The sequence below is a fragment of the Hemiscyllium ocellatum genome, chromosome 2, assembly GCF_020745735.1.
Source record: "Hemiscyllium ocellatum isolate sHemOce1 chromosome 2, sHemOce1.pat.X.cur, whole genome shotgun sequence".
Lineage (NCBI taxonomy): Eukaryota > Metazoa > Chordata > Chondrichthyes > Orectolobiformes > Hemiscylliidae > Hemiscyllium > Hemiscyllium ocellatum.
In genome coordinates, this window is record NC_083402.1 from 36716139 (window position 1) to 36729790 (window position 13652).

The 13652-nt window shown below is 46.6% G+C and overlaps 1 protein-coding gene across 5 annotated transcripts in view; it reads left to right on the top strand.

The window, feature by feature from the left end:
• The first annotated feature begins 9066 nt into the window (after nucleotides 1–9066).
• Nucleotides 9067–13652, top strand: part of LOC132822447 (KH homology domain-containing protein 4-like) — a 71467-nt gene continuing 66881 nt past the window's right edge. For all 5 annotated transcript variants that reach the window (XM_060835828.1, XM_060835842.1, XM_060835835.1 and 2 more), the window contains exon 1: nucleotides 9067–9143. In XM_060835828.1, the coding sequence (XP_060691811.1) occupies nucleotides 9115–9143 (29 nt within the window). In that variant the 5' untranslated portion in view covers nucleotides 9067–9114. The remainder of the gene's footprint in view (nucleotides 9144–13652) is intronic.

A 13652-nucleotide genomic window follows, 5' to 3' on the forward strand; every position in this document is an offset into this window, starting at 1 on the left:
ATCTGCTCTCAGAAAATTGTTAGTGGTTAAGGTTGATGTGGGGCATTTGCACTTGAAAAATTCTAAAAAAAAAGCAGCCATGACATTGAAAGCCATGATGAAGCCTATGAATATAAATCTTTTGGCATACAACAGTTTGCCAATTCTAAATGCAGGATCAATAGTGACTCGAGGTCAAGTACTATCATTCTGCCTAAATATTATAAACATTTTACATTGTGAACCACTGTTGGACTAGTTAGCTTGTCATTACCTAACTCTCGCCTCAATCCATGTGATCAGTCAGACATTGGGCAACAAATCTCATTCTGAATTTATACCTTACACTTCAATTCATGACTTAACATAAAACTAACCAGAATACTTAATAAAACTGGCAGTTTCAAGGGAGCTTTTAATGTTGTATTTGAAGGTGAACATCATCTCGTCCATTGACCCAAAAATTAAATGTAACGTCAACTTAAAAGATGAACTGACAATTGAACAAGAGAAGCTGAAGATAGATCAAATCAACAAAAAAAAACTACAGGAGACTGTATATCGACTGGTGTCTCTCAATAACCCAGGAAGCCCGATTGGAAAGAAACATAATTTATTTTTGAGCACAGAAATAGAGACTTTACTTGTGCCATACATCTCAGCTCAGGACAGACACTTCTACAGACCCAACTCAGGATAGGCAGTTCAACAGACCCATATCTCGGAGGTCAGGCAATGAGTTCCAGGCCAATGCCTGCTACCAAGGGGAACTCATACTCAATGAGTTCCACAAGGAAATTAATTAGTGATTCCCCACAGGCCTTCTAGAAAGTGTCATAATAACATAAATCAAAAAGACAGATTGATCTTTGAGAGCATGTCTTGATCCATGTTATCTAAACAGTGCTTTGATATGGTACACTTAAGAATAGTCATGTCAGAAGAGCTAAGTCTATAATTCTGCAGGTGAAAAATTCTTCTCCAAACATATCATGAAGGAGCCCTGAGAGCTCACATCATTTTGTACCACTTTCAGATGAGACCATGTGCAATTTGGTTTATGTGTTATTCAGGATTTCTTTCAAGCTTACATGGACTGCATTACATCCACTGTACCATGATGCATCTGTATTGCTGACGATATTCTGTGGTAGGAAGAACAAAGCAGAGACATGGGAAAAATCTTCATTTCTTGATTCCAGTAGCACACGGTGAAGGAGTAGTGTCAGAAATGTCACATTAACGTGTCACTGATCAACTTTTTCCATTTTGTTTATTCTAGTACCAGAATATGTCCTGATCCAAGTAAACAGATGATATAAAAGCCATTCCAACTCCTAATGACAGGTACAATATTTAAAAATGTTTAGGCCTCTGTTAGAACCATTTCTGACTTTCATTTTTTAAAAAAATACTGTTTAATCAATTTTGGTTTGGAGCTGCAAACTGAGAACTGTCAGCTGAAGATGACCTCTGGACTGTGGGCAGCAGTTTGTGTTAAAAAAGCAAGAGAGAAGAAACAAGTTGTTGTTTGTTTGTGAGGTCAAGCCTGGAAGTTAATTGCAGGTTGATTCTTGATTAAAAGGTTCTATAGACTCTTTAACACTGGGGCAGAGTGATATATGTAAACAGATAGCAAATGTTTGACCATTAAAAAGGTCAGTACTCAGCAAGTCTGAAAAGGAAGATGATGGACAACCAAAAGAGGGGCCAGGTTTTAAGACTGTGTTTCTGGCTGAAGGAGTTGGCTGTTGATGCTACAGCATGAAGAATTGAAAGGTCCCAACCAAACCACCCATTATTACGTATCAGAAATTCATAGAATAGAAACTAAGCTGCAATTTATCAGAGTGAACTGGAAAAGGTGTTCCTGACTTAAATCTTCAGAAAAGTAATGAAGAAAGAATCATTTATGGATCGTGAAAACCACTTAAGTAATCTGGCCAGTTTTCTTATTTTCTCTTACTGTTTGTTTGTTTGTCTGACTTCTCTGTGAATGGGGCTAAAAACAAAGGTATTGGGTTTGAATTATTGGAATAATTAGTTTATTTTGTTGATTAAGGTTACTATATTATTAATGAATTGCTAAGTCTTTTGTTTAAGCTACACACCAGCATTGATAAATTACAGAGTCTGGGAATGGGTATTCAGAAAATCTTGTTAGGAAATATTGGAGTTGATTTTGTGAGTTTTTGAAGGTTTTAATTTTATTGTGTTGCTGATTTGGTTTGGCTGCCTGTCTGTGATATAGCAATCTCATTAATTTCTTGTTGATATTCATTCCCAATTCTGCACAAAGGTCTTCATCACGAAAGGAATTAGTGAGGAAGTACATGCTTTTGCAATGGCAACAGGACCATCAGTACCTCTTTGAAACAGTGGTACAGCAGTTTCAGAAGCATTAAACTTGCAACTTTACAACCCAAGGGAGATGTGGACCCTGGAGAGAGACACTTCATGGACACGTGTAAGAACATGCATGCTATAATAGGACAAACTAATTGCATTTGCTTTAAAACTACTCTCTTGTGCTGTCCAACAGCTTGAATATAGAGTGAGAAATATTAGCTTTAGGTTTTGGAGAAATGCATTTTCTGTTCTATCTATTCTGCAAAAGTTTGTAGTCGAGATCAATGCAAACTACTGGATTTGATTTGGTGCCATTGACTAGTGCACCGCCAAGATTTCTGCGTCTCTTGATTGAGATCCAAGGCCAAGGATTTTAATTAATCTTTCTGAACACGTATTCACACACCTCTGGAGCAGGTGTGACCTGAACCCAGACTTTCTGCCTAAAAGGGATGGTTACTAAAACTGCATCCCTTCAAAGATCGAGAGCTAGAATCATGAGATTAGTCTGTTCAGCTGATGGTCACGTCGGATGCACTTAGCATCCAAATCTAAATGTATATAAGCCAGTGAAACAGAAGACATATCCTTGGATCTGCAAGTTGACCTCATTGACATGAGACTTGTGGACATTTTTCAAAATTGACCTGGTGTGTTTTATACAGCAAAGATGCCAACAGCTACAAGAAGAAACCGCAAAAGATTCAAAGCTACAGAAGCATTAATTTGATTTATTAAGTGCTCCGAGAGAAATTAATATGGACAAGACATGTGTAAGATATGGAGTATTGACCATACTACTTCTTATTATGTCAGGTTGATTGTTCCAATTGAACATATGATTTGCACAGTCAAAAATCTGCTCCTCAAATTTAGGCAGACCAGGCAATATTTGCACATTGCAATGTTTCATTTTACAGCACCACCTCTAAGTGCAATCATTCATTACTGGTGGAGCTTATGTTTGGCAGACCAATGCATATTTATTTATAAATAAATAAATCACTACACCACCATATGCCATGAATCCTCGACCAGCCATAGTTCAGTTGGCTGTAATACTTTAATAAAACTGGCAAATCCAAGACTTGAGTCCAAGACCAAGGCAGAGACCCTAATGCATTATTATGGGAGTGCTGCACAATACTGGTGGAAGTGTTATCTTTTGAGTGAATGTCAAATTGAAGCCCCACACACCCCCACGGGTGAAGGAAAAGATCCCATAGCAGTAATTCAAGGAAGGGTAGGGTCTGATCATCAGTTATCACTCAATCACAAAATTGTCATCATGTCTACACCAGCAATCAACATGGCTGAAACAGGTTACTAGGTCATGGGAATGGGTTTAGCTCAGTTTACTGGATTATTCTTTTGCAGAGCAGTGTAACTGTGTAGATTCAATTCCCATCACTAGCTTGAGGTTTTTTTTATTTCAAAACTATATTTTATTCATAAAATATTTTGATGATCTGTACAATTGGTCATGCCATACATCCGTAAACATTCCATTTCTTGGTATACAGAGACAGAGTAATCATTCATATATACAGGTCTAAACGATTACATATTTAGCTGAGGTGTGGGCCCCCTGTTCTTCTTAGGCAGTCTTTCCCCACCGCGCCTTGGTGGCAGCTGCCCCAAGCTTCAGCGCGTCCCCCAACACGTAGTCCTGGACCTTGGAATGTGCCAGTCTGCAACACTCAGTCGGGGTCAGCTCCTTCGGCTGGAAGATCAACAGGTTTCCGACTGCCCAGAGAGCGTCCTTCACCGAGTTGACGATCCTCCAGGCACAGCTGATGTTCGTCTCGGTGTGCGTCCCGGGGAACAGGCCGTAGAGCACAGAGTCCCACGTCACGGCACTGCTCGGGACAAACCTCGACAAACACCACTGCATTCTTCTCCAGACCTCTTCTGCATAGGCACATTCCAGAAGGAGGTGTGTGAAAGTCTCATCCCCCCCGCAGCTGCTTCAAGGGCAGCATGCGGTGCGGCTGAGAGTCTGGGCGTGCATAAAGGATCTCACAGGCAGAGCCCTTCTCACCACCAGCCAAGCCATGCCTTGGCGATGAGGCATTCTGCCAAATGGCTTTGACAGTCTGCACAGGGAACCGCTCGATTGGATCCGCCCTTTCCTTTTCCCGAAGGGTTTCAAGGACACTACATGCTGACCACTTCCTGATGGACTTGTGGTCAAAGGTGTTTTTCTTCATAAACTTCTCCTCGAAGGACAGGTGATACGGAATGGTGCAACTACTCGGAGCGCTCTGCGGCAATGAGGCCAGGCCCATCCTTCGCAACACCGGGGACAGGTAGAACCTCAGTACGTAGTGACACTTGGTGTTTGCGTACCGGGGATCCACGCACAGCTTGATGCAGCCACACACAAAGGTGGCCATCAGGGTGAGGGTGGCATTGGGTGTATTTTTTCCCCCGTTGCCCAGATCTTTGTACAGCGAGTCCCTTCGGACCCGGTCCATCTTTGATCTCCACATAAATTGGAAGGTGGCTCGGGTGATTGCAGCGGCGCAGGTTCTGGGAATAGGCCAGACCTGTACCATGTATAACAGCAAGGACAGTGTCTCACACCTGATGACCAGGTTTCTTCCCACCATGGAGAGCAACCGTCGCTTCCATCTGCCCAGTTTCTGCCTCACTTTGCTGATACGCTCCTCCCAAGACTTGGCGCATGCCCCAGCGCCCCCGAACCAAATACCCACCACCTTCAGATGGTCGGTCCTGACAGTAAAGGGGATCGAGAATTGGTCGGCCCAGTTCCTGAAGAGCATGGCCTCGCTCTTGCCTCAGTTTACCTTGGCCCACGAGGCCTGTTCAAGCTGGTCACATATGCACATGAGTCTGCGCAAGGAAAGCGGATCTGAGCAGAAAACGGCGACATCATCCATGTACAGGGAGGCCTTGACCTGCAGGCCCCCACTGCCAGGAATAGTCACCCCTCTCAGGCTCGCATCCTTCCTGATGGACTCGGCAAATGGCTCTATGCAGCACACAAACAAGGCAGGAGAGAGGGGGCAGTCCTGCCCGACTCCAGATCTGACTGGGAAGCTATCTGATTCCCACCCATTGATTGAGACTGCATTGACAATGTTGGTGTAGAGCAGTCTGATCCAATTGCAGATTCCCTCCCCAAAGCCCATTTTGGACAGAACATCTCTCATATACCTGTATGATATCCTGTCAAAGGCTTTCTCCTTATCCAGGCTGATCAGGCAAGTGTATAACCCTCTGTCCTGCACGTAGACAATTGTATCCCTGAGAAGTGCGAGACTCTCAGTGATCTTCCTGCCTGGTACAGCACAGGTTTGGTCAGACTCTCCTTTTTTATTTCAAATATATACTTTATTCGTAAAATAATCATAAAATAATTTGATGGTCTGTACATTTGGTCATGCCATACATATGTCAACATTTACATACACAACTCAGAATTATCATTGTTGTTATATACAGGTCTGTGCATTTCTCACTCATATGCCCATATATTTAGCTGAGGCGTCAGCAGAGCCCAAAACGACTGTATTGGCCCCCTGTTCTTCTTTAGGTAGGCAGATGTTACACGGTGGTCTTTCCCCACCGCGCCTTGGTGGCAGCTGCCCCAAGCTTCAGCACGTCCCTCAACACGTAGTCCTGGACCTTGGAATGTGCCGGTCTGCAACACTCAGTCGGGGTCAACTCCTTCAGCTGGAAAATCAACAGGTTTCAGACCACCCAGAGAGCGTCCTTCACCTAGTTGATGATCCTCCAGGCACAGTTGATGTTCGTCTCAGTGTACGTCCCGGGGAACAGGCCGTAGAGCATGGAGTCCCGTGTCACGGCGCTGTTTGGGACGAACCTCGACAAACATCACTGCATCTCTCTCCAGACTTCCTCTGCATAGGCACATTCCAGAAGGAGGTGTGTGACAGTCTCTTCCCCCCCACAGCCGCTTTGAGGGCAGCGTGTGGTGCGGCTGAGAGTCCGGGCGTGCATAAAGGATCTCACAGGCAGAGCCCTTCTCACCACCAGCCAAGCCATGTCTTGGTGCTTGTTGGACAGTTCTGGCGATGAGGCATTCTGCCAAATGGCTTTGACAGTCTGCTCAGGGAACCGCTCGATAGGATCCACCCTCTCCTTTTCCCAAAGGGTCTCGAGGACACTACGTGCTGACCACTTCCTGATGGACTTGTGGTCAAAGGTGTTTTTCTTCATAAACTTCTCCATGAAGGACAGGTGATACGGAACGGTCCAACTACTCGGAGCGTTCCGCGGCAGCGAGTCCAGGCCCATCCTTCGCAACACCGGGGACAGGTAGAATCTCAGTACGTAGTGACACTTGGTGTTTGCGTACCGGGGATCCACGCACAGCTTAATGCAGCCACACACAAAGGTGGCCATCAGGGTGAGGTTGGCATTGGGTGTATTTTTTTCCCCCGTTGCCCAGATCTTTGTATAGCGAGTCCCTTCGGACCCGGTCCATCTTTGAACTCCATATAAACTGGAAGATAGCCCGGGTGACTGCAGCGGCGCAGGTTCTGGGATTGGGCCAGACCTGTGCCACGTACAACAGCAATGACAGTGCCTCACACCTGATGACCAGTTTTTTTCCCATGATGGAGAGTGACCGTAGCCTCCATCTGCCCAGTTTCTGCCTCACTTTACTGATACGCTCCTCCCAAGACTTGGCGCATGCCCCAGCTCCCCCGAACCAAACACCCAGCACCTTCAGGTGGTCGGTCCTGACGGTGAAAGGGATCGAGGATTGGTCGGCCCAGTTCCCGAAAAGCATGGCCTCGCTCTTGCCTCGGTTTACCTTGGCCCCCAAGGCCCGTTCGAATTGGTCATAAATGTACATGAGTCTGCACACGGACAGCGGATCCGAGCAGACTCTCCTTTTTTTTATTTCAAAAGTATACTTTATTCATAAAATATTCATAAAATATTTGATACACTGTACATTTGGTAATGCCATACATATGTCAACATTTACATGCACAGCTCAGAATTTTCATTATTACTACAGATCTGTGCATTTCTCACTCACATATTGAGCTGAGGAGTCAGCAGAGCCCAAATGACTGCAGGGCCCCCTGATCTTCTTTAGACAGGCAGATGTTAAACGGTGGTCTTTCCTCACCGCGCCTTGGTGGCAGCTGCCCCAAGCTTCAGCACGTCCCTCAACACGTAGTCCTGGACTTTGGAATGTGCCAGTCTGCAACACTCAGTCGGGGTCAACTCCTTCAGCTGGAAGATCAACAGGTTTCGGACCACCCAGAGAGCGTCCTTCACCGAGTTGATGATCCTCCAGGCGCAGTTGATGTTCGTCTCGGTGTGCGTCCCGGGGAACAGGCCGTAGAGCACGGAGTCCCGCATCACGGCGCTGCTCGGGACGAACCTCGACAAATACCACTGCATTCCTCTCCAGACTTCCTCTGCATAGGCACATTCCAGAAGGAGGTGTGTGACAGTCTCGTCCCCCCCGCAGCCGCTTCGAGGGCAGCGTGCGGTGCGGCTGAGAGTCCGGGCGTGCATAAACGATCTCACAGGTCTCTCCCTTCTCACCACCAGCCAAGCCATGTCTTGGTGCTTGTTGGAAAGTTCTGGCGATGAGGCATTCTGCCAAATTGCTTTGACAGTCTGCTCAGGGAACCACTCAACAGGATCCGCCCTCTCCTTTTCCCGAAGGGTCTCGAGGACGCTACGTGCTGACCACTTCCTGATGGACTTGTGGTCAAAGGTGTTTTTCTTCAGAAATTTCTCCACGAAGGACAGGTTGTACGGAACGGTCCAACTACTCGGAGCGTTCCGCGGCAGCGAGGCCAGGCCCATCCTTCGCAACACTGGGGACAGGTAGAACCTCAGTACGTAGTGACACTTGGTGTTTGCGTACCGGGGATCCACACACAGCTTGATGCAGCCACACACAAAGGTGGCCATCAGGGTGAGGGTGGCATTGGGTGTATTTTTTCCCCCGTTGCCCAGATCTTTGTATAGTGGGTCCCGACTCTCCTTTTTAACCTCTTCCCTTATCTGAGGTCAGCTTGCCCTCAGGTTAAATCACCACCAGTCACTTCTCTCTAATAAGAGCAGCCCCGATAGTCTGGTAAGACTATGGTGACACAACAATTTGGAGCTTGCTGTGCAAAAAGGTTTTAAGGTTTCCTGCATTTCAATAATGACTATATTTAGAAAACGTTTCATTAAGCTGTGAAGTGCTTAAGTACATTTTCTGCACCAAAATATTTACAGTAATTGCTAATAAGTTGAAAATTCACAAATGGTGGCCTACTTCCTCATGATGGCGCCACCAAGTGGCAGAGAGAGGGGATCACTTCAGCTACAGTGACCCCTAATGGAGGGGAGGCTATCCGTCTGCGGCTGCGCCATTTAGTGGAGGGGAAGACACTGCTCAGCGGCCGCGTCACTTAGTGGAGGGTAGGGCAGCCAGTTGGAACTGCGCCACCTAGTGGAGGGGAGGATAGCGGTAGAGGCTGCGCCGCCTCATGGCGAACAGAGCAGCCAGCTGGAGCTGCGCCGCCTAGTGGAGGGGAGGACAGCCAGCAGGAGCTGCGCCATCTAGTGGAGGGGAGGACAACAAGAAGCGCTGCGCCACGTAGTGGATGGGAGGACAACCAGAAGCGCTGCGCCATCTAGTGGAGAGGAGGACAACCAGAAGCGCTGCGCCATCTAGTGGAGGGGAGGACAGCCAGCAGGAGCTGCGTCGACGCGAGGGGCACGTGGTGAGGACGGAGGCAGCGGTTTGGCGCAGTCTCCGCTCGGTCAAACTTCACCATGTCGGCAGGTTCACCGCAATCGACAGGGTAAGAGAGAGACAGAGCGGCCGGGGCCGGGGGGACAGGCCGAGCTCACCTCGACCACCTATTGTGTGGGTAACGGTGGGGGCCGGGGCCGTGTGGGAGTTGTTGTGTTTTGACAAAAAAAAACACGGGAAAGGTGGCCGCGTCGACGGCGCCATTCCCGGAATAAACCGGATCGAACCGGACAGGCCCGAGTGTCCCTGGGCGGTGCGAGGGCCGGGGGCAGGACCGGGGCCTGACTGGGCCCCGGGAGGGGGGAGTTTGTCCCCCCCCCCCACCCCTCCGGCGGCGGCTGAGCCCTGGGTTCCCCCCCCCCTCACTCTCCCGGGGGGGGGGCAGAAACCTCCAGAATGGGCTTTTTTAAAAATAAAAACTTGAAGCGCCATAACACGGCTCCGTTCATTCAGTTTGACTTCAGTCTCGTTCAAGTTTTAAGGCCCCCCCCCCCCCCTCCGTGTGGGATAAAGATCCAAAACAAACCCTAATCCCAGCTCAAATTTAACACAAATAGTGTATAATATAAACCCGGGTTATGATTTGTTTTGAACCTTTACCTCTCTCACACCCCGAGCCTGCAGTGGAGGGGTCGCGCTCAAACTTAAACAAGAGCAAAGTCAAACTTGGGCTCAACTTTTGTCCCTTTTGTGTTAAGTTTGAGCCCAGACCCTTAATGCATTGATTATATCTGTCAGCTTGTTTTTTTTCTCTGTGTTCAAATTGCATTGATACTTTCTGTTCACTGTCATGTTGAATCCTGATTTTTTTTTGTGATTTATTTGTGTTTGCCGAATTCAAAAGGCAAAATTCATCGTTGCATAGTTATTAATGCTAAGAAATAAAAAAAAACACATTTTCTGGAAAGTGTTGACCTGTAATGCCACGCTTTTTTTATTTTTCTAATGATGCTTATGCTGAGCTCTGGGTCTCCTTAAACACAAAATATGCTAACGGATATGAAAGTACATTTTGGCTGATAGAGTCACAGAGATGTACAGCATGGAAATAGACCCTTCGGTCCAACCCGTCCATGCCGACCAGATAGCTCAACCCAATCTAGTCCCTGCCTGCACTGGCCCATATCCCTTCAAATCGTTCCTATTCATGTACCCATCCAAATGCCTCTTAAATGTTGCAATTGTACCAGCCTCCACCACTTCCTCTGGCAGCTCATTCCATACACGTACCACCCTCTGCGTGAAAACATTGCCCCTTAGGTCTCTTTTATGTCTTTCCCCCCTCACCCTAAACCTATGCCCTCTAGTTCTGGACTCCCTGACCCCAGGGAAAAGGCTTTGTCTATTTATCTTATCCATGCCCCTCATAATTTTGTAAACCTCTATAAGTCACCCCTCAGCCTCTGACGCTCCAGGGAAAACAGACCCAGCCTATTCAGCTTCTCTCTATAGCTCAAATCCACCAACCATGGCAAAATCTTTTCTGAATCCTTTCAAGTTTCACAACATCTTTCCGATAGGAAGGAGACCAGAATTGCATGCAATATTCCAACAGTGGCCTAATCAATGTCCTGTACAGCCACAACATGACCTCCCAACTCCTGTACTCAATACTCTGACCAATAAAGGAAAGCATACCAAACGCCGCCTTCACTATCCTAACTATCTGTGACTCCACTTTCAAGGAGCTATGAAGCTGCACTCCAAGGTCTCTTTGTTCAGCAAAACTCCCTAGGACCTTACCATTAAGTGTATAAGTCCTGCTAAGATTTGCTTTCCCAAAATGCAGCACCTCGCATTTATCTGAATTAAACTCCATCTGCCACTTCTCAGCCCATTGGCATATGTGGTCCAGATCCTGTTGTAATCTGAGGTAACCTTCTTCTAGTAAGGCATTTGACAAGGTTCCCATGGGAGACTGATTGGCAAGGTTAGATCTCATGGAATAAAGGGAGAACTTGCCATTTCTACACAGAACTGGCTCAAAGGTAGAAGACAGAGGGTGTTGGTGGAGGGTTGTTTTTCAGACTGGAGGCCTGTGACCAGTGGAGTGCTTTTTCTCTGCTGGCCACAGAAACGTCTGTCTGTATCTCTGACTACAGAATCCCCTACCACAATTGATCTCTTGGAAGCTGACGTACCCCTCGTTGCATTAGAGCCAGTCTCAATACTAGAAACTTGGCTGTTCATGCTATGTTCCCCTGAGAATCCATCACCCCCTTGAATGTTTTGTTTCACAGACCAGATTGATACTGCTTATGTTTTATTTTGATTCTCTTTGAGGATTATCTGTGATTCTTAATTCCCAATTTCAAGCATCATGCTGTGAACTAATGATACAATTACATAGCTCTGCTATACCATGCTCAACATATCTCTTCATTTTACTGTTTCAATTCATTAGTAAGCTGCATTTTAAATCAGCAGACATCTGAGCCTCTTGCTCCTTGTTGTTTTGACTACAAAATGTTTGGGCACCACATTTGTATAATATAATCCATATGTTTATCCAATGACCATTTTAATGCCCTGGACATTTATGTGCAGATGTCTGAAACATGTACTATATTTAGCTATAAATACAGTCCTGTTTCTGTTCCCCCAATGATGGACAATTGCGTGAAAATTTAAGCACCCAAAGAGTGGAGGAGAAATTGATTAGATTAAAACAAGAAAGTTTTTATGAGCTGTTATTGTGCTCCATGAGGGTGGAGGTTGAGCTGAACTAAGGCCAGTGTGGATGTGTCTGAAAGAACTGTACGTAATTTGATGTGAGATTGACACATGTTCATCTCTTACTGGACAGTCAGCTTATGCTTGTGGAAAACTTGCCAGTAGGAAAGTCCCCCCAATGTACAGTAGCATGTTCAGTCAGTAGTTTTGTCCATGTAGAAGATTGTATATATCCTGAAGTTTGTTTTAGTCTGGTATTGGTTTTTTTTAATATTCCCTACAGTGTGGAAACGGGCCCTTCGGCCCAACAAGTCCACACTGACCCTCTGAAGAGCAACCCACCCAGCCCCATCCCCATACATTTACCCCTGACTAATGCATCTAACACTACAGACAATTTAGCATGTGTAAACTCCATGCAGACAGTCGCCCAAGGCTGGAATCGAACCTGGGTCCCTGGCGCTGTGAGGTAGCAGTGCTTACCACTGAGTCACCATGTCGCTCTAATTTTCATTTTCTTAATCTTGCGAATTAACTTTCTCATCTTGTATTGAAGACATCGATTCCTTGTTACTTTGTACCTCAATACGAGGCAGCACGGTAGCTCAATTATTAGCACAACTGTCTCTCAGCACCAGGGACTTAGGTTCGATTCCAGCCTCGGGCGACTGTGTGTGGAGTTTGCATGTCCTCCCTGTGTCTGCTTCATTCGGATGCTCTAGTTTCCTCCCACAGTCCAAAGATGTGCAAGTCATGTGAATTGGCCTTGCTAAATTGCCCATAGTGTCCAAGGATGCACAGGCTGGGTGGATTGGCCATGGGAAATGCAGAGTTACAGGAATACTGTATGCATTCTGGGCTCCATATTTGAGGAAAGACATTCTGGCTATTGAGGGAGTGCAGCGTAGGTTCACGAGGTCAATTCCTGGAATGAGGGATTACCTTACACTGAAAGACTAGAGTGACTGGGCTTGTACACCCTTGAGTTTAGAAAACTGAGAGGGGATCTGATTGAGACATATAAGATTATTAAAGGATTGGACACTCTGGAGGCAAAAAATGAGGTCTGCAGATGCTGGAGATCACAGCTGCAAATGTGTTGCTGGTCAAAGCACAGCAGGTTAGGCAGCATCTCAGGAATAGAGAATTCGACGTTTCGAGCATAAGCCCTTCATCAGGAATAAGAGAGAGAGAGCCAAGCAGGCTGAGATAAAAGGTAGGGAGGAGGGACTAGGGGGAGGGGCGATGGAGGTGGGATAGGTGGAAGGAGGTCAAGGTGAGGGTGATAGGCCGGAGTGGGGTGGGGGCGGAGAGGTCAGGAAGAGGATTGCAGGTTAGGAGGGCGGTGCTGAGTTGAGGGAACCGACTGAGACAAGGTGGGGGGAGGGGAAATGAGGAAGCTGGAGAAATCTGAATTCATACCTTGTGGTTGGAGGGTTCCCAGGCGGAAGATGAGGCGCTCCTCCTCCAGCAGGAAACATGTTTCCTCTGATGGGTGAGTGCCGAACCAGAAGACACAGCTTAAAAATACGGGGTAGACCATTTAGGACAGAGATGAGGAGCAACTTCTTCACCCAGAGTGGTGGCTGTGTGGAATGCTCTGCTTCAGAGTCTCTGGATTCCTTTAAGAAAGAGTTGGATAGAGCTCTCAAAGATAGTGTAATCAAGGGTAATGGAGATAAGGCAGGAACAGGATACTGATTAATGATGGTCAGCCATGATCATATTGAATGGTGGTGCAGGGCAGAATGGCCTATTCTTGCACCTATTGTCCATTGATTTGGGTGGGATGCTCTTGGGAGGAAAGATGTGGAATTGGGAAAGATGGGCTGAATGGCCTGCTTGCAGACTGTACCTCCAACTCTCAGATTTTATTGATTGTGCA